At 44.6% G+C, this 26216-nt stretch overlaps 1 protein-coding gene across 1 annotated transcript in view; it reads right to left on the bottom strand.

Moving 5' to 3' along the window:
* YWHAG (tyrosine 3-monooxygenase/tryptophan 5-monooxygenase activation protein gamma) overlaps positions 1-25489 on the bottom strand; it is a 39104-nt gene extending 13615 nt beyond the window's left edge. The window contains exon 1 of the mRNA XM_074974815.1: positions 25292-25489. Coding sequence (XP_074830916.1) covers positions 25292-25378 — 87 coding nt within the window. The 5' untranslated portion in view covers positions 25379-25489. The remainder of the gene's footprint in view (positions 1-25291) is intronic.
* Between the last annotated feature and the right edge of the window lie 727 nt (positions 25490-26216).

Here is a 26216-nt window from a genome sequence, read left to right as displayed (position 1 = left end):
TAGACCAGGCCTAAGCTGGAGGCAAGTATGACAGTTTACCGCAGTAGAGTGCAAGGACAGCAACCTGGTGATAAGCTCAGTGCAGGAATCCTGATCATCCACCTTCCTCTTCCCATTTCAGAACTTTACTTCTGGCTCGTAGGTGCCAGGTAAATTTGAAGCTGCTTTGGTTTACTGGGACTATTTCCATCTTCATTTCCCTCCAGCCCACTCTGCTCATCTTCTTTCTCCATTCCTGGCATTTGACACTTTCTGCTTTGTTATTGTGCTATCTATAACATCCCCAGCTTTGCCACAGCAGGATGGAACAAGGGCAACTCCTGTAAGTTTGCCTCAGTTGTTCCTGCTTGGGAAAACCACTGCTATGCCTGCAATTGACAAGTGACTGATGCAGAATGAAATGGGAGAAATCTCCCCCATGCACATAGCAGCTCCCTGCAGCTACACATTAATCTCTTAACCATGTTTCATTCTTACGTCCAGGCCTTGTCAAGCAGCTTCTCCACTGGCAAATCAAGGCAGGGCTTTGAAGGTTAGCTTAAAATGTAAGTTAAACTATATAATTGTTTAAATAAAAACTGAGTCAGATGTTTGTTCAACATATGAACTATGAGTAGCTTTACAAGCATGAACAACAAAAGTTTGAAAATATTTTACTAGGTTAACTAATAGGTTCTTTAAAAAGCTAGTTTCTCAGGGGGAAGAGCACATTCCCATCTCCTATGAAATAGGAGTTTGTCTCTCAGGTTCTGAGTACTAGATGTACTTTATTCTACTATGACTACTACAGGGAAATGTGCGAAATACATGCTGAAAAGGAAGATGTACTGCAGCCCTTGGATTTCTGTTTTGCAACCACAGGACATTATCAAGATAAAACAGACTACAATTTCAAGTTTGAAACACGTTAGCAATCGTCTGACTTAATAAACTTCCAGTCATACCTGTATTTAAGTTTAGACTAGATCCTGAAGATCCAGAAGAGATGAGTCTTGTGTTGCCATTGTTTTAATGCTTTAGACCAAGCATTAAATCTAATTCTTAACACTAAAGACAGTAGTACAGAGGAAATCAAGGTGAAATAACTCTGCTTAAGTGCAGTTGTGCTCTATCGATATGTAAAAATATCTATAACTGACAAATTTTAGTAGACTGAATATGGCACTAGAGCAGTGGTTTTTAAAATTTTTTCTACCGCATACCCCCATCTGAGATGGGGTCATAATATACCTATGATTAGATTGCCAAGTCTTACTAAATAAAATGCATTGTCCGCCATTACAGGATTTTTCTTCCATACTCCCTGCCGAGAGCTCAGGTACCCCAGTTTGAAAACCACTGTACAAGAGCAATTCTTGCTCCCACAACAGCTCTGCCACTGATTTACTGCCTGCCGTGGGCAAGTCACTTAGATTTTTAATCTTAGCCGAACACCTATGAGGTGTTCTACCTCACAGGAGAACATAAGTATTTGTTCAGCACTTTAAAACACAGCAGAATATACATACTGCACTTAACACATTTGACAATTCCTACTCATTAGCAACTAGATTCTTGTCCTCTGCTCTATTAAACATGACAAGTCCATGCACTGTCATCATGACTTGCAAAGATGCCAGACAGCAGAAACCAGCAACACTTCTAGGGCATTAACTGAATCCGTTATTACCTGAAAGGGAGTGCTAGTCTGGTTCCTCCCACCTTTCAAGAAAGGGGATTCATGGTTTAAGGCATTCAGATTAACAGTTTTAGAGGCGGGTTAGTTTTTGGCTCAGATTAGGACAGGACCCCTTTTAAATACAGCCTTTACTGATCTCAGTGTTTCATTATCGTAATTCTTGCTCTTACACACACACCCTGACTAGTCTGGCATAAAGTAGTTGCAGAAACCCACTCCACACTCAAGTAGGCACAAATTGTAACTATGAGCCCTTTCGTAATTTGCACTTTGAGCACCTTAGAAAGAAACAATGTATCCCTCGCCTGCCACCTACTTCATATTGTGTTCCTGCACAGTAGTGTTTTTGTGGCTGTGCCTGCAGCAGCATGCAATCACATAGGATTGAATGCGGATTTTACTCAAACCCTGCTGCAGTCGTCCTCAGAACCCCCACTCCTGATTCTTCACCGCCTTACACCTACGATACTCATTTACATCTGTGCAGAGTGGTTGTAAAATGCTATTGTGACGCATAACCAGAAAGGGTTAAGCATCCTTCAGGATGAAGGACTCGGATTCAACCCTTAAAAACATGGGAAGATAATGTTTGTGTTTTTGTGTATTTACATATACATTGGTAAAGGTCAATAATATAATCAAACAGTCCCTGTATTCTGTTAATTCAGAGATCAAGTGAGCTGTAAGCACAGGAAACCACTGTATTCATCTCTCTGAAGTGTATAGCAAATCATCCACAAATGGTGGAAAAACAGGCAATTGTGTTAATCTGTGTGAATAATCACCAAGTGATGCTTAGGAAACGAGAGCCTATTGTTCACTGAGGGACTCCAACCTGTCAAAGGCGGCCTGAACTGTATAAAAGATGTTTGGGTCCCAATCCTTTTTATCTCAGATCTGCTTAAGCTTCATCAGGGGAAGTCTGAGTTGCAAGATTGAGATCCCAGTTAAACTGGAACATCCTGAATAAGATACTGGACACTGGACTATGACCTATGGACTAAATTCTAAAGACTCTTTGCAACTACAAAGCTCCCCATCTAGGCTATGAACCTGAACCTCAAGAATTGAGCCCATGTCTGTCTGTATAGTGATCTTTTAGCCATACTCTTAATAAATTTTAGTTTAGTTAATAAGAATTGGCTGTAAGCGTGTATTTGAGTAAGATCTGGAATATTCATTAACCTGGGAGGTGATGTGTCTGATCCTTTGGGATTGGTAGAACCTTTTCTTTTATAAAATGAAAAGGATTTTCAGTAATCTTCATCATTCTTGACTTGGGTATCTGGGTGAAGGCCTGAGGCTGGGTTACTTTAAGGGAACTGTGTTGGCTTCTGGGCAACCAGTGAAGTAATAAAGAAGCTCTTTTGTAGTGGCTTGGTAAATCTAAGTATTGGAAGATCCACAAGCTTTGGGGATTATCTGCCCCATTCTTTGCAGTTCACCCTAATTGAGTGACCTCAGCTGGCTCCCCTAGGACCCCAGTCACAACTATCAAATCAGAATGGTACAAGCCTGCTCAGCACAGGTGCAAACAGATTACACATTATGCTCACTGTTTTAGGGTACGTCTACAGTACGAAATTTTGAAATTATTCTGTTCGAATTTTCAGAAGTGCTTTTATACATTCAGTCGTGTCCCCACTAAAGCGCGTGAATTCAGTGGAGTGCTTCCACAGTACCGAGGCTAGCATCGAATGTCAGAGTGGTGCACTGTGAGTAGCTATCCCACAGTTCCCACCGCCCACTGGAATTCTGGGTTAAGCATCCAGTGCATGATGGGGCTAAAACATTCTCGCGAGTGTTTCTGGATGCGTGTCATCAGTCGCTCCTCCCGCCATGAAAGCTACGGCAGACCATCGTTTTGCACCTTTTTGGCGTGCAGATGTCCCACTGCTTTCAGCAGACGGTGCAGTACGGTGCACTGCTTCTCTTTTGTACTATGAATCCACCTTGCATTTCCTCTAGTCTTTTATCTACTCTCTCTTTTCCTCATCGACTGCTTCCGTTGCGAACTCTGCTCGGCCATCACAAACCGAGCAGCACAGCTTCTGCCACCAACTCTGCTCTCCCGCTCTTGCCGCACTACCGAGCTTCTCCATGTTGTCTGTCCTGGGCTCCCGCCTCTGTGAAAGCTACAGAAGACAACCATTTCCCACCTTTTTCCGGCTACTGTGAACTGAACAGCACCTCTTCCGCTGCCACTCTGCTTTCCTACATTTTGTGCCCTTTTTCCAGGATTACCCGTGCAGGTGCCATAGCATGGAGCCCGCTCAGATCTCCACTGCAGTTCTGACCATTGTAAATACCTCACGCGTTATCCAGCAGTATGCGCAGCACCTGCAAAACCAGGCGAGGAAGTGACGACAGCGTGATTACAATAGTGAGGAGGACAGGGACACAGACATTCCTTGAGCACGGCATGTGGCGACTGGGAGATTGTGGTGGCGTTGGGCCAGGTTCATGCCGTGGAATGTTGATTCTGGGCCCGGGAAACAAGCACAGACTTTCGTATGTGTAGGGCTACTTTCATGGAACTTTGAGACTTGCTGTCCCCTGCCCTGAAGCGCAAAAAGACACCAAAATGAGAGCAGCCCTCACAGTTGAGAAGCGAGTGGCCATAGCCCTGTGGAAGCTTGCAACGCCCGACAGCTACTGGTCAGTCTGGAATCAGTTTGGAGTGGGCAAATCTACTGTGGGGGCTGCTGTGCTGCAAGTAGCCAGTGCAATCACTGAGCTGCTGCTATCAAGGGTAGTGATGCTGGGAAATGTGCAGACCACTGGGGATGGCTTTAATGCGCTGGGGTTCCCTAACTGCGGCGGGGCAACAGACAGAACGCATATCCCTATCTTGGCCCCGGAACACCGGGGCAGCCAGTACGTAAACTGCAAGGGGTACTTTTCCATGGTGCTGCAAGCACTGGTGGATCACAAGGGACGTTTCACCGACAAATGTGGGATGGCCAGGAAAGGTGCATGACGCTCTCATCTTCAGGAACTCTGGTCTGTTTGAACAGCTGTAGGAAAGGACTTACTTCCCAGACCAGAAAATTACTGTTGGGGATGTTGAAATGCCTATAGTTAACCTTGGGGACCCAGCCTACCCCTTAATGCCATGGCTCATGAAGCCATACACAGGCACCCTGGACAGTAGTAAGGAGCAGTTCAACTATAAGCTGAGCAAGTGCAGAATGGTGGTAGAATGTGCTTTTGAACGTTTGAAAGCACGCTGGCGCAGTTTACTGACTTGGTTAGATCTAAGCACAACCAATATTCTAATTGTAATTGCTGCCTGTTTTGTGCTCCACAATATCTGTGAGAGTAAGGGGGAGACATTTATGGCGGAGTGGGAGGTTGAGGCAACTCGCCTGGCGACCAATTTCACACAGCCAGACAACAGGGCGATTAGAAGAGCGCAGCAGGGTGCGCTGTGCATCAGAGAAGCTATGAAAGCCAGTTTGATGACTGGCCAGGGTATGGTGTGACAGTTGTGTTTGTTTCTCTTGAAGTTACCTGCCCTCTCTATATATATATAAATAAATGGAAATAAAGTCACAATTGTTAAAAAACATTCTTTATTTGTTTCACAACACATTGAGAGAAATCAGAAGGTAGACCGGGGAAGGGGGGGGGTGCTGGGGAAGGGAAGGACAAGTCCAGAAACCAAACCAAAATTTTGGATATGCCAGCTTTCTGCTGCTTGTGCAATCCTCTGGGGGTTGAGTGTGTGGGTCCTCATAGCCTCCCCCCCAACCCCATGTTCTTGGGCGTCTGGGTAAGGAGGCTATGGAACTTGGGGAGGAGGGAGGGCAGTTATACAGGGGCTGCAGTGGCAGTCTGTGGTCTTGCTGCCTTTCCCGCATTACATCCACCATACAGCAGAGCATGTCAGTTTGCTCCCCCATGAGCTTGACCATAGCATCCTGCCTGCTCTCATCATGTGCGTCCCTCCTCTCTGTGTGTTCATTTAACACTTCACGGGACTCCACAATTGTTTGCCTCCATGCATTCAGCTGGGCCCTATCAGTGAGGGAGGACTGCATGAGCTCGGTGAACATGTCGTCCCGAGTTCATTTTTTTCACCTTCTAATATGGACCAGCCTCTGGGACGGAGTAGATAGGGGCCATGTTGAAACACTTGCACCTGCGGGAGGAGAAAAAGAGGGTAGTATTTTAAAAGATACATTTTAGAGAACAAAGGGGACACTCTCTCAGTGAAACATTCAATTCATAGTACACAGCACATGTTCTTTCTGTACAAGGTCGCATTTTGCCTCTTATACTGAAGTCCCTGCCACTTTGGTGTGAGTAAGCCATCACACGCAGCCGGGCAACAGAATTCAGCTTGCAGGCAGCCATGGTAAGCCCTAGGGGCCCGCGGGGTTCTGCTTCTTCCGCATTCATTTCAATGCTTTCAAACTGCCAGGCTCCCTTTCCCATAGCAAGCAATGCCTGGTGGGTTTGCCATATAAAAGGAGGGCCTGCACATTCTCTGGGATGATCACTTCACACAACACCACTACCCCCCCCCGCCCCGGTGTGGCTCTGAGCTGGGATGAGCCCTTTAAACTAAACGCAAACAGCCCAGCACGGCTGGGGTTCCCCGTACCCCCCACTGCATGGCTCTGATCAGGGTCTCACTCACCAGAAGTGTCTTCAGCAGGGTCATGGTCCGGGAGCCCACACTGGGAGTGGGGGGAAGCTATTGAGTCCAGCATTAAGAATAGTTCCTGGCTGGGGGGAAACAGATTCCCCACTTGCCACCTGTGCACTGTCCTCTTCATCCTCCAATAACTCATCCTCCTCGCTCCGTGCAACTCCCCCCTTGCAGGTGTCCACGGACAGTGGTGGCGTCACCCCCCATAATTGCATGCAGCTCATGGTAGAAGCGGCATGTATGGGCCTGTGACCCAGAGTGCCCGTTTGCCTCCCTGGCATTTTGGTACATTTGCCTGAGCTCCTTGATTTTTGTACAACACTGCTCTGTGTCCCTGGAGTAGCCTCTTTCCATCATGGCTCTGGAAACTTTAGCGTACGTATTTGCGTTTCTTTTTTTGGAACGTAGTTCTGCCATAACAGATTCATCTCCCCAACATTAAATGAGATCCAGTACTTCCCATTTGGACCATGCTGGAGCTAGTCTGCGAATCCGGGACTGTGGGGTCTCTTGTTATGGTGGACTCTGCATGGTCGCCTGTGATGGTGGACTATGCTGATGGTGACCAAACAGGAAATGAAATTCAGAAGTTCCTGGGGCTTTTACTGCCTACCTGGCTAGTGCATCAGAGTTGAGTGTGTTGTCCAGAGCGGTCACAAGGGATCATTCTGGGATAGATCCGGAGGCCAACAACATAAAATTGTGTCCACACTACCTGTAACCCGGAACTGCGATCTTGATTTTAGCACTACTCCACTTGCCGAGGTGGAGTACAGAAATCGGATTAAAGAGCCCTTTAAATCGAAAAAACTGTTTTGGTCATGTGGACGGAATCAGTTTTATTTCAAATTAACTCTGCTAATTCCAAAATAACCATGTACTGTAGACCAGGCCTTAGAAATGCCTAAGTGGAATTCATTTACTCTTGAAGTCAATCCTCTGATATCTGATCTATGCCCACTACTTGGCACAGGATTGTAGAGATCCCAAGGTTTACACTCTTCCAATGGCCATTTTATCAGCACCAACGTATGAAGAGTCTTGCATAACCATTCTTCGGGATATCATGCCCGTGTTCATTTACCTCTGCATTTTTTCCTGCAGGTTAGCCTTATTTTACACGAAGAGAGGAATCGACGAACCCTTGCTTCTGAGTAGGATCTCTCTCTCATGTTTCTGTACTGCTTAAAAAAGAGTGGGCCTGGACAACTGAGGATCCCCTTTGGTCCCTTGTTCAAATCAAGTTACCTGTGACCAAGTTTATCAATTCAGCACCAATGACACTAAGTTCTCAGTATATAATGCCACAGTCCTCAAGTTACATACATGAAGAGCTCTGTGCAGCTCAAAAGCTTGTATTGGACCAACTTCTGTTGGTGAAAGACAAGGTATTACCTCACCCACCTTGTCTCTCTGTAAGGCAATAGACTTTGGTTAAACACTGAGCTAGCATGCACTTAAGAATCCATATCCACAACACCAGGACCATGCATGCCACATTTTGTCACCTTCGGTATCATGGGTTGCTTGTGTGCATTTTACTTTTTGCAGCGAAAGATGTAGTATGAAACTTGGAGAAAGTTCACCCTGTGCACTTAGTTTAGTGAGGTAGTTAATTTAACCTGCATAGCATCCAACATTTTCTGGTGTTTACACTAAGTTTGTCTGTTTAAATTGGTCATAAAAAGGAACTTCATTTAGAGATAAGCAAAAAGTGTTACAGTACTTTAGACTGACATTTTATTGTAATAGGCAAATAAGAATTGAGTTTTATCTTGTAGACTTGTGCTGCAGATGTGTAGATGCTTTCAAACTATTACAGTGGCATAAATGCTGTGAACAGATGTTGCCAGAATTTACTTGGTCTGCATTTTTAGTTTTAACTATTAGTTCTGGAGTTGATCCTTCTGGCTTAAACAAAAAGCCAAGTTAGCTAAAGCTTCACCGATGTAGCCACTTGACTGCATCCTCAAATTTTTTTTTTTAAAACTCCAAAAAGGTCTTTCCTCAAAGATTTGATGCTCTCTGCTAGTCACCAACATGACAGAGCCCTTGAAAAACTAGATGAAAACCTGGCTCCACTAAAGTCAATTGCAAAACTCAGTCTTCCACAGGGTGAAATCCTGGCTCCACCGAAGTCAATAGGAGTTTTGCCATTTGCCATTAATTTTAGTGGAGCCAGGGTTTCACCCTATGGATCAGACTGCAGCTGACACAAACAGACAAAGCAACAACGACTTCAGCAGCTTGTATTACTTTACTTCAACTTAGAATCTGGCCCTGAATTTTCAGCCGCGGCTGACATTTAAGCGTTAGCCCATTCTAGTGGTACAGTCGACTTAAAGTAGTTTCCATGCCCATGTTCAAACATGCAGCACTATTGTAGCTGTCCCAAAATTACCCATCAACTACGGACAGTTCAAGAAAGCACTTCCAGATACTCCAGAACCACTTCAGTCCAAATGGTGAAGCATCTGCTAGTGAAACCGATCCCTAACCTAGTAGTCTAGAGGCTTGCTATCACCTACTAAAAGCCAAATCAAAGAAATACCTCCATGCGAAATGGCTGGGTGGCAGGTGCTTTGGTGAAATTCAGCCACGATACACAACTGGAGAGGATGCAAACAGGAATACCATGAAGGCAAGATAAATTAATGTGGGGCTACAGGCAAGTAGAGAATTTTTGTACTATTAAAGTTCTGCATTCAAAATAAATAGGTGAAAACATTTGAGGGAGGAGAGAACATAACACAGGTTTATGTTTTTGGGGGGTTTCTTAACTGGTTTATTTAGCAATTTCAAGTTTTATGTAGATGTTCAAAAAGTGAGGGTTTTCGAGACTCAGTTCAAACAGCACTGCATTAAAGCATACTAGGGAACCATTAGTGTGCAGGAGTCGGTCTACGCAGGCCAATACATACACGTGTTAGTGTGCTTTAGACATCACATCCCAGTCCACATTACTGCACCATGTAGACAAGCCCCTTAAACATTTCTGGTGTTTATTCAATAAATACCAATTTCATTTTTTAATATCATGGCGTTCTATTGGTTAAAACTAAAATCAGAAGTCCTAAACATAACCCACGAGGCACCCACATTAAAGCAATTATATGTACTTCATGTCTCCTTGACACGAGCTTTTCCTGTAGCCAGGCGCTGTAGCTGCCATTCTTAAGTGACCCAGAATGAAAAATTGTACAGTCACTACACTGTTGATAAATACTTTGGTTTAATACTTGAAATATCTCTATTTAGTGAGAGGACATGGAAACAAACTTGTTTTTGGTAAACAACTAGCTGAGCACATTTACGGATCCAGACTAAGCGTGGCATAACACCTGGAAATTTAACCACATCCCTGCTGCGCTGCCTCTGCCTCTTCACTCTGGCAATTTTCTTCTGTACCACGGCAGCTGCCTCTGCCATCAGCTGTTCCACAGAGGAGTCTCTCTTTAGCCATGCTGTCAATACCATGCCTTCAGCTGCATGATGTCACTGTCCTATTTCCAGCCTTGAAGCAGTCTTGCACCACTTGTGACAGCAGGTTGTAGCTTTACCCAACAGAGAGTTTAGAGAGCCAGAAAACATTAATTGGACATACAAGCTGTATGTTCAGTGTTCAGAAGTCAAGAGTTGGACTCTCTGGTTAATGAGACCTTGTGAGCTGCAATTCATATGAGATGTTTTAATATACAGTGAACTAAGCCTCAGAAGGATTAACAGCTGAATAGCTGAAAGTTAGCAGGGATTTTTTTTTTTTAAATGACAGTCATTTTATTCATTTTTTCTGAATCCTTCAGATTAGTCTCAGGATTGGATGCTTTGCTGTTCGCACAAAACATCCTAGTATGTACTGGCAACTGTATCAAAAATATCTATTGATCCTTACTCAGGAAAAGAGCTCAGGGAATCTTAGAAGTACCCCATTAAGCTTCCATATTTGTAGTCATCAGGGCATAGGCCCTAACACTACAGCTACTAAAAGGCAACGCTTCCACCTACACTAGGGCAACTCCACCATACCATCCAGTAAAAGGCAGTGGTACTTAAGCGTTATGGGAGGTTGCAAAGACAAGTGAAACATCAAGAAAAGAACTGCACAGTCCACATTTTTAAAAGCCTGAAGGAGCCACAGAACGTTGAAAAACCAACTTACTTTCTGCCTCAACTCCACCCCAACGCAGACTTCCCATTCAAGCACTTCAGTGATGACATCAGATCAGTACAAGTACATGCAATGACTCGGTATGCAGCTGTGGGGCAATAACCCTGAAGACACTCAGTGAAATCCCCACTTGTGTATAGTTGTCCAGTTTCCCCCAAAAGAAACCTTTTACCTTTAAGGCTTTTTACTAACATCAACCAGCAGTTTAGAGACTGCCACACTAAGACCACTCTTGTTGCTTCTAAACAATAACTCAGTATAAATGTGTAAGAAGTCATTTGATACAATTAATTTTGCATACCATTGGGTACACTTACCATCCAGGAAGGGAATACAGAAATAACGAGGGAGGTGAATGCTAATTAGTGTAACAAAATTAGTTTTGGACTGGAAAGAAGTTAAGAGACTGAATTTCTTCAGCAAGAATAAGCCAGTGTGTTGTGGGGAAGGCACTCCTTGATAAACAGTTCCTTGCATATTCACTTTTCAGCTGGTTTGTGTCCCAAATGCAAAATTTATGAAATTCATCCATCCCATGCTCTGGGCATTCATTCACTGTTCCGAGCATAGAGAGGGGGTCATACATATGCTCTTCCCCAGGCTTTATAACATAGCATTCAATATTAATAGCAGCAAAGTGGAAGCGGCATGTGCGCGCAGACAGGAAGGGGGTGGAGTGGACCAGAGATTCTGTAGTAGTGTTCTTCAGGCCACCCAACTCTCCCTTAAACAATGACCAAAAATTTTATTTAAGCAAGACTTAAATCCCATTTAAAGGGGTCCTCTCAGAACCCTGGCTTATCCAAACAAGCCAATGTTTTTAAAAAAGTAAATGGATAGTATTCCTTTTGGATACTGAGTAGCCACCGAGGACAGTTCTTGGAGACAAAGGTGACCAGCTTCCATCTCTTTCAAGACAAAAAGAGGGAAAAGGGTGTCCATTTAAACATTAAAAACTGAATGCTAAGATTCTGGCAAAGGAGAATGGCCAAAGCCTGGTGACCACAGAACAGATGACCTAAAGGTCCACACCAATCACTATGTTAAGATTGACTCTGGAAAGATGTGACAGCCACAATCAGGTTCGAAACACCCTGAAACCATAACAAGAGCAGAGGTAAAGCAGAAATGCCATTCTTAATTTCAATTGTCTTTAAGCATCATGTCAAGTTATGTATTACACACAGGAGTTTGTCCCCTCTAATATTAACAAGTCTTACAATGGGTTCCTTCCCTTTTTGGAAAGATGGCCACCAGCTTAAAGCAATGTACCTCAGTTACAGAGACCCTGACTGCCAGAGATGCAAGAAACCTTGGCTCATCAGAATCAATCAAGAGATTAATCACTTAGTCAACAACCTCACATGGGTTTAAAGGGGTTTTGTTTGGAATCTCTAACAAAATATTTTATGTTAGGTTTCCAATCCACTGTCCGGTATGAAAGCTTTCACAACCTTCTCACCTTCGGGGGGGGGAGAAGAGAGGGGGAGAGAGAGAGAATATTTAAGTGGCAAAGGAAATACCATTTCATATGGACTGGAATGAAATACTTGGAACAACATTAAGTTCCAAAGAACAGGCGACCTCAAGTTCATGTGAGCCAGCAAAGTATGGTATAATTGCTGAACCCTTGTTACTTTCTGAAAGCATCATGGGTACACTAACTACTCAAAATGTCAAACCAAGAAACTCAAGCACGCTCATGCTAACACCACAATGCTTTTTTTTTTTTTAAAATAGTGTTCGCTTAATAACCATGGAAATTTAGTATGTCAGCTGCTCTTCCATGACAAGTCACCAGGACCAGATGGCATTCATCCAAAAGTTCTGAAAGAACTCAAATGTGAAATTGCAGAACTATTAACTATGGTTTGTAACCTGTCCTTTAAATCAGCTACTGTACCCAATGACTGGAAGATAACTAATGTAATGCCAATATTTAAGAAGGGCTCTAGAGGTGATCCTGGCAATTACAGACCGGTAAGTCAAACGTCAGTACTGGGCAAATTAGTTGAGATAATAGTAAAGAATAAAATTGTCAGACACATAGAAGAACACATTGTTGCACAAAAGTCAACATGGTTTCTGAAAAGGGAGATCGTGTCTTACTAATCTATTAGAGTTCTTTGAGGGAGGTCAAACAAACATGTGGACAAGGTGGATCCAGTGGACATAGTGTACTTAGATTTCCAGAAAGCCTTTGAAAAGGTCCCTCACCAAAGGCTCTTATGTAAATTAAGTTGTCATGGGATAAGAGGGAGGATCCTTTCATGGATTGAGAACTGGTTAAAAGACAGGGAACAAAGGGCAGGAATAAATGGTAAATTTTCAGAATGGAGAGTGGTGTTCCCCAAGGGTCAGTCCTAGGACCAATCCTATTCAACTTATTCATAAACGATCTGGAGAAAGGGGTAAACAGTGAGGTGGCAAAGTTTGCAGATGATACTAAACTGCTCAAGATAGTTAAGACCAAAGCAGACTGAAGAACTTCAAAAAAGATCTCACAAAACGGCAAATGAAATTTAATGTGGATAAATGTAACGTAATGCACATTGGAAAAAATAACCCCAACTACACATACAACATGATGGGGGCTAATTTAGCTACAACTAATCAGGAGAAAGATCTTGGAGTCATCGTGGATAGTTCTCTGAAGACATCCACGCAGTGTGCAGCGGCAAACAGGATGTTAGGAATCATTAAAAAAGGGATAGAGAATAAGACCGAGAATATCTTATTGCCTTTATATAAATCCATGGTACGCCCACATCTTGAATACTGCGTACAGATGTGGTCCCCTCATCTCAAAAAAGATATACTGGCATTAGAAAAGGTTCAGAAAAGGGCAACTAAAATGACTAGGGGTTTGGAATGGGTCCCATATGAGGAGAGATTAAAAAGGCTAGGACTTTTCAGCTTGGAAAAGAGGAGACTAAGGGGGGATAGGATAGAGGTCTATAAAATCATGAGTGATGTGGAGAAAGTGAATAAGGAAAAGTTATTTACTTGTTCCCATAATATAAAAACTAGGGGCCACCAAATGAAGTTAATGGGCAGCAGATTTAAAACAAATAAAAGGAAGTTGTTCTTCACTCAGCGCACAGTCAACCTGTGGAACTCCTTGCCTGAGGAGGTTGTGAAGGCTAGGACTATAACAGGGTTTAAAAGAGAACTGGATACATTCATGGAGGTTAAGTCCATTAATGGCTATTAGGCAGGATGGGTAAGGAATGGTGTCCCTAGCCTCTGTTTGTCAGAGGGTGGAGATGGATGGCAGGAGAGAGATCACTTGATCATTACCTGTTAGGTTCACTCCCTCTGGGGCACCTGTCATTGGCCGCTGTCGGTAGACAGGATACTGGGCTGGATGGACCTTTAGTCTGACCCAAGTATGGATGTTCTTATGACCCATTCAGAGGTGAACTATATCTAAGGCTGGTTATTATGGCACATGGGAAAAAGTCTGACTAGTATTACCATACTCATCAGTTTTTAGTGACAGAGGAAGAATCATGGTACATTTTAATTAGTATGAAGCTGCTTGTAAAAAGAACTGAACATGCTTAAAGTAGCATAAATTAAGAACCCTTATACTCCACTACACCGGCTACAGCGAGCCTAATTTGTCAATATTCACAGAGGCTTGCTCAGCTGGCCTTCTTCTGAAGGGATCTGCATATAGAAGAGGGTAGCTTTCTTTGTTATGAACTCATGACCACGACCAATAGCCTTACTTAGGATGACATGACAGCCCATGGAGCCTCGTTCCACCTGCTGAAGCCCAACAGTTGTACACGTGCCTTTAACTGTTAATCCCCGACACTTACTAAAGCTAAAGACTAGAAATCAAGAGCACCCCCACATGACAGGAAGCTAACAGTGACTAACAGATACTTCCTCTTATTCTTTTCTAGGTTCTCAGTGTGAAAATCTGAGTACTTTACACTTGAGAATATTACCTGTTCTACCCAAACCCCAAGTAAACTCAACAAGGAATGCTGCCTGATTTATGTAAACAGAGAATCATTAAGATACCAAGTTTAAAAACTAATTGACAGTTTTAGTTGTTTCCCCATAGTCTTTATGGAAGTATATTCCTTGAAGACAGAACAAAAGATCCATGGCAGTGATGAGGTGTCTCACTATTTATATCAGACCTTGATTTAAGAACCACAAAAGAAAATCAGAATACTAGCTTTTGGCTACCAATATCCACTGGGTTTATGATCAAACTGCAGAAAGTTCTAGTTTGTTTGAAATTTTGCACTGCATTTTCTCAGATACTGGTTTACATTCATTGCCGCCAACTCCCTCCTGTGCCTGTTCACTCTCTAAAGTCATTTTATTGCCTTGAGAGAATTCGTTTGTGCTTTATGAAGCACATCAAGTCCTTGGATAAATATCAGGTCTTGAAAACCTTTTGTCCATAGCAAGTAACAGACCTCCGGCCCATGAGTTGGAGAGCAGCAGCAGCTTGAAACAAGCATGATCTTGGTCAGTTTCACTGCTTCCCAACAAAATAGCCCTAAAGTTGAGCCACCTAATTCATTTCACTCTACTGCTCCTTGTCATTTCAAGAAAAAGATCTAAGTAAAAGGAGTCTCTCCACTTCTCTATCCAGTGCACCAAATAGCAGAAGAATGAATTTTTTTACTGATGCTGAGGAAACACATTGTGAGAATTACAAATGACTAAACAAAAGACTCCCTCAATATTGCTATTTTTTGTTCAAAAATGCTGTTAGACTGCATTAATAGCAGTGGTGAAACTGACCAGGATTGAACCATTTTCACTCTTCCACATCTAGGAAAGCTTTGAGTGGCAGTAGAGAGAAGGGATCTGAAGACATCCAAAAATGCATGGGTAGGGAGGAAGAGACATGAAAGTCCAGGTAAAGGAGTATTCTGAAGAGAAGCAAAGCAGAAAGACAAAGAAAGCTGTAAGATTCCCCCTAGTGTGACCTAGTATGAAAAATGCAAATGTTTGTTTATTATTGTCATTGTATGCAACATCTAGTGGGGAGACGTGATTGAATGTTAAATTCTGGGACCCAATGTGCCAGACAAGAATGAACATTTGAGTGGGTTTCCCAGGACATACTTGGGAGGAAGTAAATGCAAATTCCCACCTCCAGACCCAACCTTTTGAAGCTATGCTTGAGGAGAAATCCATTGTGTACGGATTACATGTTCCCTAGGGATCCAAGATTGAAGGCCCAAACTGTATAAAGGAAGGACTTTGATTCATGATGGGTTTCTGTTCTGAGCAAAAGGTGTTATGAACTTGTAACAAGAGGAAAATCCTCTATGTGGGGTTGAAGGATTGACTCCTACCAGAGTCCTTGTGGGACAATCTCTGGTAAGATTAGCATGCATGTAGGTTCTTTATTGTTTTACTATGTTTTCTCTATAATGCTTTCACCTTAAGATTAAACATGCTTGCTTAGAAAGAGCTGTGTGGTACCTTATAGCTACGGGCAATTATGCTGTTTATAGCCTCTGAGGTGAAAGCAAAGCCGGTCTGCTTACATGGTCTGACTTGCTGGGGTACTCGCAGTGCAGGAAGGCAACTGTGCAGCATGGAAAACCCTCAGCCAGCTGCAAGAGACGTGTCTTCGCCAAAGAGGCAACAACTAGGAAGACAGAAGCCTAAGAGAAGGATTCCTAGTCCCAGCAGCTGAGCCCAAGATAAACTGGATGCTTTCCCTTATCCCGCCTGACACCACCTAGGCCCTACCACAAGCAGGGTCTACAAACATGCTAGCAACATGAGGAGCAGCTTTCCTGCACTTAGAGTGGTGTACATTAGGTCTCTCAGCAGGGTACTGGACGTTAACTTCTCTTGTAGGCATCATCCACAGTGCCTGTTTTGTGGCTAGTGAAACCAGGTTGACCAAAAGCCAAGGGGCAAAATGGAGTCCTCAGTTTAAGCCAGGTAAGACAAACCAACAGCAGCAAAGGTGTCAAATAATGCATGTTTCAAGATAGCATGAAGACTCAACAGGATGTGCTTTAGTGGTCCATTGGCAGGGAGTTTTCAGTTTAACGGTCTGTGTGGAAGTAGGGTGTTAAGGTTGCATAAGGAATTCTGTGATCAATTTAGATTGCTGTTTCTATAGCTGTTTGTAGGACTGAGTGTTTGATCGTACATTTTTCCTTGATTTGCATTTAGCAACCTCTGTTGTAATTTCGCTGTTCTGGAATATGCACCAATGTGCCACCAGTATGCCAGTCAAGACTACGGCAAGGACAAAAAGAGTCTGATGGGTAGGGAGAGCAGCATCCAGCTGACCTGTGACAGGCTCTAAGGAGAATGAGCCAACTCAGATCCACCTATGGATAGTTAACTGCCTAACCAGCTGGGCAGCAAATCATAGAACATCAAGGTGGGAAGGGACCTCAGGAGGTCATCTAGTCCAACCCCCTGCTCAAAGCAGGACCGATCCCCAATTTTTGCCCCAGATCCCTAAATGGCCCCCTCAAGGATTGAACTCACAACCCTGGGTTTAGTAGGCCAATGCTCAAACCACTGAGCTATCCCCTTATGAGAACTCAGTCTAGCCCCAGAGCAGAGAGGTTCCTCCTCAGGGGAGCTAGTCAGGAAACTACTCGCCACGGTGTCTCCCCAGAGAACAGAGCAACAGGTCCAGAGAGAAGGTGCTCCAAAGACAAGGGACCAAAGCAGTCCAGGAGAATGAAGTGGGTGTGGAACCCCGAGGAGCTACTAGGGAGTTGCTCAGCAAAACACACTGGTAGGGGAAGACTGGCATGTGGCTGAATGCCTAGCAGAAACCCAAGCTCCAGGCAGGGAATCCAGCCTAAGAGTGATCAAGGTTGGTGCACTGTCATTGGAGTAACTGAGTAAAGCTTTTGGTTGTTGTGTTGTCATTTTCCATTAAGTAAGATGACCTTCTAAAGAGAGCACTTTAATACTGGAAAGCCTGCTTGGACTTGTTTATACCCAGATGAAAGAAAACAGAGGCAGTGTTCACCTGCGGCCCGCACCTGACTGCGGGGGGTACATTGGGGTGACCTCCACATCTTTACAGGGTCCACACACCAAGAAGTGATTTTATATGCATGTCATGGTGAAGCTTGTTGCAGTGATCTGCAAGAGTCTCCAGTTCTTGTAAACCAGCCATCCTTAACTGGCAGGGTGATTTGATGCAGCAAGTCCCAAGAGTAATGCTACAGTCACCTTGACAGAGCCGCCTCACTCTTGCACCCAGTCACTACCAACAGCGCCTGACTACCTGCGGAGTCTCCTTTATCTAAGGCAACATTGTCTACATCTAGCCCTGCCTTGCTATGCTGCAATGTTATTCAGGTTCAAAATCTATGAACTCTATCATAACCACTTATTGTTTTATAATATTACTGTTAGCTGAGCTACTTGTACTAAAGTGCTGCTGAGTATGGCAGCCAGGTATAGTCTTCAAAGGCAAACCCAGTGTGTTTCTTCCGTCTTGCAAATACATCTGTAGGTTTTCCCAAGATGTACATGTTAAATAACTAAAGTCAGGGGAGTTCTGCTGGGAGGTAAGCAAGTGTAGAAGACTCCAGGCTTTGGCTGCTGAAGATGGCCAGTTTAAGATCTTGTATTTTTATGTAGAGAGATTTCCTGCCCCCATTTTATTTATGCAGTGGTGTGTGGTTACCTATGCTGTGAAATGAGCTGTTAGTACACCTGGAAAAGGATTTGAACATGGGCAAAAATCGAAGTGTCAACTAGCCACACAGTACGCAGCTTTGAACAATGTACTTAAGGCAGACATGCAACAGAGTAGCGACGTTTGCTGAGGCAAACGTCTTGGTAGACCCTAGGACTTCAAAGCTAAAAGTCTGTCTCTACCGGAGCTATGAGCCAGGCTTTCAAGCAGACTTGTAACACAACCACATCATCTGTGGACTGGGCACAGAGAAGATCACTACTAACCCATAGGTTGTATTTACCTATTTTAATGTTATAAAAATATAGACTAACCCTCAAGAACCCCATGCACCACTACAGACTAGGGACCGAATGGCTCGGCAGCAGTTCTGCAGAAAAGGACCTAGGGGTTACAGTGGACGAGAAGCTGGATATGAGTCAACAGCGTGCCCTTGTTGCCAAGAAGACCAATGGCATTGTGGGATGTATACACAGGGGCATTGCCAGCAGATCGAGGGACGTGATCGTTCCCCTCTGTTCAACATTGGTGAGGCCTCATCTGGAGTACTGTGTCCAGTTTTGGGCCCCACACTACAAGAAGGATGTGGACAAATTGGAAAACTTCCAGCGGAGGGCAACAAAAATGATTAGGGGACTGGAACACATGACTTATGAGGAGAGGCTGAGGGAACCGGGATTGTTTAGTCTGCGGAAGAGAAGAATGAGGGGGGATTTGATAGCTGCTTTCAACTACCTGAAAGGGGGTTCCAAAGAGGATGGATCTAGACTGTTCTCAGTGGTAGCTGATGACAGAACAAGGAATAATGGTCTCAAGTTGCAGTGGAGAAGGTTTAGGTTGGATATTAGGAAAAACTTTTTCACTAGGAGGGTGGTGAAATACTGGAATGCGTTACCTAGGGAGGTGGTGGAATCTCTTTCCTTAGATATTTTTAAGGTCAGGCTTGACAAAGCCCTGGCTGGGATGATTTAGTTGGGGATTGGTCCTGCTTTGAGCAGGGGGTTGGACTAGATGACCTCCTGAGTTCCCTTCCAACCCTGATATTCTATGATTCAATGACAGTAGGATGGTCTGTGGCTCTATTGGGCTATCTTGCTTCTTTTTGTAGGTCTTTGCTACATTAAAGCAAACCAATACTTCATTAGTTGGGTTGTAGAGTTTGAGTGTTGCCCCACCTGTTTTTTCCATATTACAACTTATTCCAACTGTCTGAGCAATACCAAGTACCACCTACATGAGTGTTATTGCCTACAACTTGAGGGAACTACATAACAAATTAGCAGATCCCGTCTAGATATAGGATTTTTTTTTCATGTCAGTCTACCATCAGTATTACGAATGTAAGTGCACAAAAAACAGGAAGTGAAAGAGGCTATAATTACGGCATAGCTTTCCACACGCAGATTCCACCAACATGTCTCTCAATTTCTGCAACTGCATAAAATAGGTCGCCAAACATTCAGAAAGTGATTTTTCTTCATTTTTAGCTAGTTCAGTAAAATTATGCCCCACGCAGTTCAGGCTGCTGCCCAATTTGCCATAGCATCCAATACTGGAGTTCCATAGTAGCTCTGCCATAGAATTTAGGGTCAGTGTACCATGACCCCTTTTGTGGCTGCACTGAAATCATGCAAGGCAACAGCAGGAAAAGATGGGACCAGAAATTCGAAGGGGTTCAGAGAAAAAAAAGACAGCTGCATAGAAGTGAAGCCTTCAGAGAAACTTACAATTCGCAGGGAGTGGGTTGCTGGCATATCAGGCTCAGAAGCTCAGTGCCTTGTCAGAAGCCTAACTATTTGGAAGCTCCTTCTTAGGGCTCATAGCAACCTCACTCAGTTATGATGCATGCCGGCTGAAAGACCCCTTCTTGTGGAGGACAGGAACCAAGATGGCCAACACCTGTATCATCTCAGCAAAAAGAGCCACAAGAGGATTTCTGCATCTGCAGAATTCAGAGAACTTCAACTATGGTCTATAGTAACATTAGTTCACTCACTGGTGAGCTATCCACAATGAATGCTGTGGATACCGTGTGTATAAAAAAAGATCAATGGTATTCACAAAATCCTAACAAACTAGTACACGTTAACAGATGCTAAGGTTACAGGGAAGAGTTGTAACACACAGAACTTTAACTATGCCCCTTGTGCCTATGCAAACAGCTTTGGCTCTTTCACATTTAAGACTTTAGCTACACAACCATATGGTCTAGATTTCTCTAGAAGAGATATTAAGATTTGCTGTCTGCTATACTGTAACCTTGATTCTGCCCCTGGTGCCTATGCATTATAATCTTACTGCCTCAGTATACGTCAGTAGATGCTACTCAGATACCACGAACAGTTCCTATTTCACCTCGTGTTTTATCCTCTAAAGCCACTTCCCCTCTGAATTCCCTACTTCTCATTGTGCTCCCCTTCAAGGTGTGGCTAAAACCACCTCCTGCATTCTTCCACTTCCCTTGAGTTTGGTGAAGCCAAAAAGATTTAAAAATTAGTCACCCTCACAGTCCAGGTTCTGCACAGCTCCATTCTAGAGCACATATTGGCTCTAGGTTTCTCCTTCCCCATGCCTACCAATTTACTCCTGCCTAGTCATTCCACACTTAGTATGTTTTTTCCATGTTGACCCTTAAGACTGGAACAGCCTCTATGATATTAGTCAACCACTCTTCCATATCCCTTTCTAGTATTTTTGTACTTCCGTGAGGCCTTCCGATAAGCCAAACACTTGTTGCACAATTAAAATTTGAGCTCTTCAGGACCAATGAGAAACTTGGAAATTATTCACTCAAGCTGAGTACAGCAGGTACATAGGTACAAGCCTCTCCCCAAGAACAATTTGTACTTCATGTTTACTGATCTCCTACCCACACACTGTGGTCTACTAGTGTTATGTTCTTGATCCAGTAGCAATTGTAAGCTCCAAGCAGCAGTAATCTCTAGTATTTATCTATTTGTATAATGCTGCATGTACAGTTATAGTACTATAGATTACCACTAGACTATCACACTATAGCCTAATACTATTATGTAATACAGACATTTAGATACCTGGAATCAAGTAACCAGGGAGTCATCAGCGAACAAGAGACATTTGCTGAAAACTTTTAAAGCCATCCCTAAATCCATTCTTTCTATCAACTTGTGTGTGTTGTTTTAGACACAGCTTAATGATTTCCTGTAACAATAATATTCTGGACACCTGCTTTAAGAGAAACATTCATATAGGGTTTATTAGTTTCCCCAAACTTTCCATCCCCTGAAAAGTCTATTGCTGGATTTGTTAATTTAGTAAGTGAAGACAGGTAAATTTCTCTTAATGTAACAAATATGAAGGTGATTCAGTATTAAAATGGCATAACTGAATTTCCTGGGAGATTAAAAATGTTATCGGAGACAAGAAGTGACTGAAGCTAGACAGAACCAGGGAGATAGTTTGGACTGCTCTTATTACATGCTGCATAAATGCAGTCCCTATAAAAATTTTGCTCACAGAACACTGAAGAATACAAAGACCACAGTCCTGAAGCCTTAAAATGCTTCCAAACACTGTCCTTCAAAAGTGAGTTTCTTACAGATAGTGTTCACTGAAAGACACTCCCATCTGGCAGGACAGGTGGAATGATCAGGCTGAAAACTGTAGTATAGATGTACCCACCCAAAGGCAGACAATTCCCCAACCATCACATGACTTGGATGGCTGGAAAGACTCCACCTCAGAAAAGCCTGCAAAGGCATCACCACTCCATTACATCTAATGGGTATTGATCAATCCATCATGGCATAAGCAGCTGTACAACAGTAAGCTTTAAGGTAAGTTAGGTTAGCCTCCTAGAGGCCCAATTCAGACAAAAAAAGCTCATTCCACTTAAGGCACTGACAGGGTTCCTAAGTGCCCATACTGATGATCTGTTCCGAGTCTTAGTAGCCTACTCAGGGAGAACAACCAACCTTCTCTAGCTGGCTTTTTAGAAATCAAGCTATAAGTTGACATTATGACTGACTGAATAGTTAGAAGAATACAGAGACTACTCCAGAGAGAGACCGATCAAGAGCCTTATAAGAATATAGTTTTATCCTGATCCTCCATGGCAAATGCAACACAGTATACTCCATTTTACTGGGACATCTCAATAAGCCTAATGAGCTCAAAGACTAAATAGTATTACTAACCTGCTTAAACAGAATCACTAATAAGTTCTGTTTGCATATGCCTTAAGTGCATCAATGGGTTAAATGGTTTTAGCAAATTAAAAATCCTGCTTTTAATAAAGATGGTTCCTACTAGAAAGTCAAGTGTTGAAACACTGAATAATAAGATGACTGCATTTTCATTCAGTACATTTTTTCTATTTTAAGTCTTTTCAGAAGGCTTCAAGAGTACAGAAGAATTCTACTGTATCAAACTGATTCTGAACCCCTTAATAGAATGACTGCACTTAAGAACTCCCAAAAGGATGTGTTGGGCTCATTTAATTAGGTAACTGGAAGCTGCATCACATACAATCAGTCATTAAGTTACTGATGACAATTCAAAAATTGAATTGTCATTTTAAAAAGGCAATTATACTTCAAGTATCTGTTGTTCACTCTTAGCTATTGCTCTCTACTTAAAGAGTTTCCGCTAACAGAAGAGCGGCTGCAAATATTTAACGTCTTATCATAAAACTGCTTTGTACAACAGGAAGCAAATATGAAATTTTGATGCAATAAAGCTCGTTAATTGCCTGTCAGGAAGTGATAGGCACCAACTGTGGAAGGACGACTGAAAAAGACCTAATAGTAGTTTTCTGCAGGGAATATCAAGCCAGTTGGATCACTGTACTATTACATTTCAGCATTACCTTGAATATATGCAATTTGCATCCTCTTTGCTACCACCTGGGTGCATTGCAGCTTCTTTCATTGAGAGACATCAATATGTGTTGCTACGGAAATGAGCGTGAGGTCACAAGCCTCCTGCACAACTGGAGTTGGGGGATGGGATGGGATGGGACAAATACCAGGCATAACTAAATGTGACACATCCACTGATGGAATTGTGCTCAAATTTAAGCAGTACTTTACAAGTATTGTAAGAACAAAGCTCCTCTTTTTGTTTGCTGAAGTAAGAGGTTTTAGCACAAACAGTCCTAGTGTGAATCAGTTTCTAATGGCTGAACTGCATCAACTGGAGATGCAGCATTATCCCAGATTGCTGTTTCAGTGATGGTCAATAAAAGATTCACCCTCTCCTTGATTAAATGAGAATTTTTCTTTTAAATCTAGAACTGGTGTAAGTGTGCTAGTCAAGTTTTTGCAAGAATGGAAATATTGCAATAAGGCTACTCCTTGTTATGTCCTCAGCCATATTACACTCTGCTTTGCAATAGTAATAGATACATTACCCATATAAAATAAGGTTTAATACTTGCATTCATAGCAAGCAGCTGCCCTGAACTGATAACTGATGCGATCAATATAGAGACAGAACTGTATAAAATTCATATTGCAGTAGAGAGGAACATCAGATATTAGAATCCCTGAGTACTGTCAAGCTATTATCTTATTCTGATTTTTCCATATTTCATTTGATATATTTCCTCCTTTCCCATTCTCAGCCAGGTTTTGACAACTCTGTCTATTTGAAAAATTGAAGACTATTGACAAAATGGTGCAATATAGGCACAGAGAGCTGCATCCTAGACAGACTGCGACATTCCAAGATCAGCATTCACTTTTCTTCAGCAAGGGAGGACACCCCTGCTTCTCTTAAAGGCTCAGACCTGACTAACAAGGCAAATATAAAGAACAGTTTTCCCCTTTAAAGCAACCCCTCCCTCCCTCCACCCAGTCTAGCCTCTCTGCAATATGACAAATGCAGAATCTTCTGGAATGACTTGATACTACCTCCCACGATTGCTTTGTTTGCAAGATCAGATCAGAGTGATTTCTTACTTATTGATTTCCAAATGATGTCTGCATTTATTAATAAGGGACATTAAGTATCACAAATCAGATCAGTCTGATAAATGCAGTCTCTTTATTTTAAGAGTGTAAAACGAAAATAAGGCTAAATCCATAAATCTTGAAACAAATGTAATAAAAATAAACTTAAACTTAGATCATTGAAGAGACAGGTATACGCTCTTCCCAAATACAGGACAATACAGGACAGAAGACATGAAAACGGGATGCATTAGAGAAACTGAGAGATGCTTAACAGCTACAGGGAAAGCCATGCATAAAAGTCCCTCAGTGTGATTATTTATAAATTACACACACAATCGTGAATTCCCCTGAGCAGCACCGCGACCTCTAAGAAAGCAATTTAAATGAAACAGTGAGATCGGGTGCTAGAGACAACATACACGTCAATCTCTAAGATGAGGTTTTTATAGGTAGGATCCAAAGATCTCAGGTTCCCGAAGAAGGCTCCCTGAGACCTGCCAGGAGAAGCGGGGTAAGGGAGGTGGCAGAGGATGGAGGTGGGTGTGTGTAGCGGGGGGGGCCGCAGACGAGCTGAGTTAATGGGAAAAGCCGGCAGGGAGCGGCACCGCCCAGACACAAGGCAGGGCGAGAAAGGGGGAAAAGCGACCCGCGCCGGCACAGCTGCCGGGCTCCTCGGACCCCGCTGGGGAAGCCAGCCCTCCGACCCGCCCTCCGCACCCCCCCGGGACGGAATCGCGTCGCCATCAGCCACCCACCGAGGAGCAAGGCGTGGAGGTTTCCCTCTCCGACGCATGCCCCCGCTGCCCCACGACACCCCCGCCCCAGCCCCGCAGACCAAACCCCGAAAACAGGGAGGGAGGGCGGGCAAGCGACCCCCCCCCCGGCCCGGGAAGGGGTACAAGGACCCTCGCGCGGCAGCCCCGCCCAGAAAGGGGGGTGGGGGGGTAGAAGGGAAGAGCAAAGGGGGGCACAAGCCTGGCAGGCCACTTGTGGGGGGGAGAACCCCGTTAGCGGGGGACCCCCCCAAAGCACGACCCACGCTCAGCCCTCGGGGCAGCCCCGGCCCCCTCGGCGCCAGGCTCGGGGGCGCCCCGCCCGGGGGGGGGCCGCAGCCCCAGGGGGAAGGCGGGGGCGGCCCCGCACCCGGGGGTGCGCGCCCCGCGGGGGGAGGGGAGGCAGGACTCACGTTCTTCATGGCGGCCGCCATGTCATCGTAGCGCTCGGCTTGCTCGGCCAGCCGGGCTTTCTGCACCAGCTGCTCGCGGTCCACCATCTTCCCGGGCGGGGCTGGGCAGGCGGGCGGAGCGGAGCGGAGAGGCGGCGGCGGGGCAGCTCCGGCTGAGGCGGCTCCGGCTCCGGCGGCTGCACACCCGGCTGCTGTGCGCGCGCCGCCCGCGACCAGGACAACCCCGCTGCGGCCACGCCCCCTGCACGCGCGCCTCGCTCCGGCGCCGCCCCCCCGCCCCGTCTCTCCCGCGCTGGGCATTGTGGGGGTTGTAGTTCTCTCCCCGCCCCCGCCTCGCGGGCCTCAGCCTGAGCCTGCAGCGCAAGACTCCATTTCCCAGCGCACCCCGCTCAGGGGCGCATTGGAGGAGTGGGAGGGCCCCCCCCCAAACGCTCACAGCCCCTCTCTCTCTCTCTCTCTCCGCCCCCGGCAGTGGCACCCCCGGGCTGTGGGGCTCGGCAGCGCGGCCTGAGCAGTGACTCACCGGCTGCAGCCGCTCCCCCCACAGCCCGGGGCTCAGGGACCCCAGCAGTCCCCACGCGGGGTAACCCGCCACCGCCTCCAGGGACATGGGCCCGGCTTAGGGTTGCCAACTTTCCGACCGGACACAACCGGACACCCTTGCCCCGCCCCATCTCCGAGGCCCCGCCCCCCTCGCTCTCCCGCACCCTCACGCGCTGGCCGGCCATGGGAGTTGGGTGCCTGGCTGATCTGGGAGCTCTCCCCGTCCTAACGTGTGGGTGCTTCCTGCCGGGAGACTGTCCCGTAATCACGCTTACATCTGGCGTGGCGGGATTGTCAAAGAAGCCCATGGGAGCCAGCCGCTAAACCCCAGTGAAAATCAATGGTTGTTGAGCACCTAAGTCCCTTCGGCACCTTTGAAAAT

This window comes from Natator depressus, chromosome 17, assembly GCF_965152275.1.
Source record: "Natator depressus isolate rNatDep1 chromosome 17, rNatDep2.hap1, whole genome shotgun sequence".
Classification (NCBI taxonomy): Eukaryota; Metazoa; Chordata; order Testudines; family Cheloniidae; genus Natator; species Natator depressus.
The sequence above is the reverse complement of the archived record's forward strand: the minus strand, read 5'-3'. Positions and strand labels throughout refer to the sequence as shown.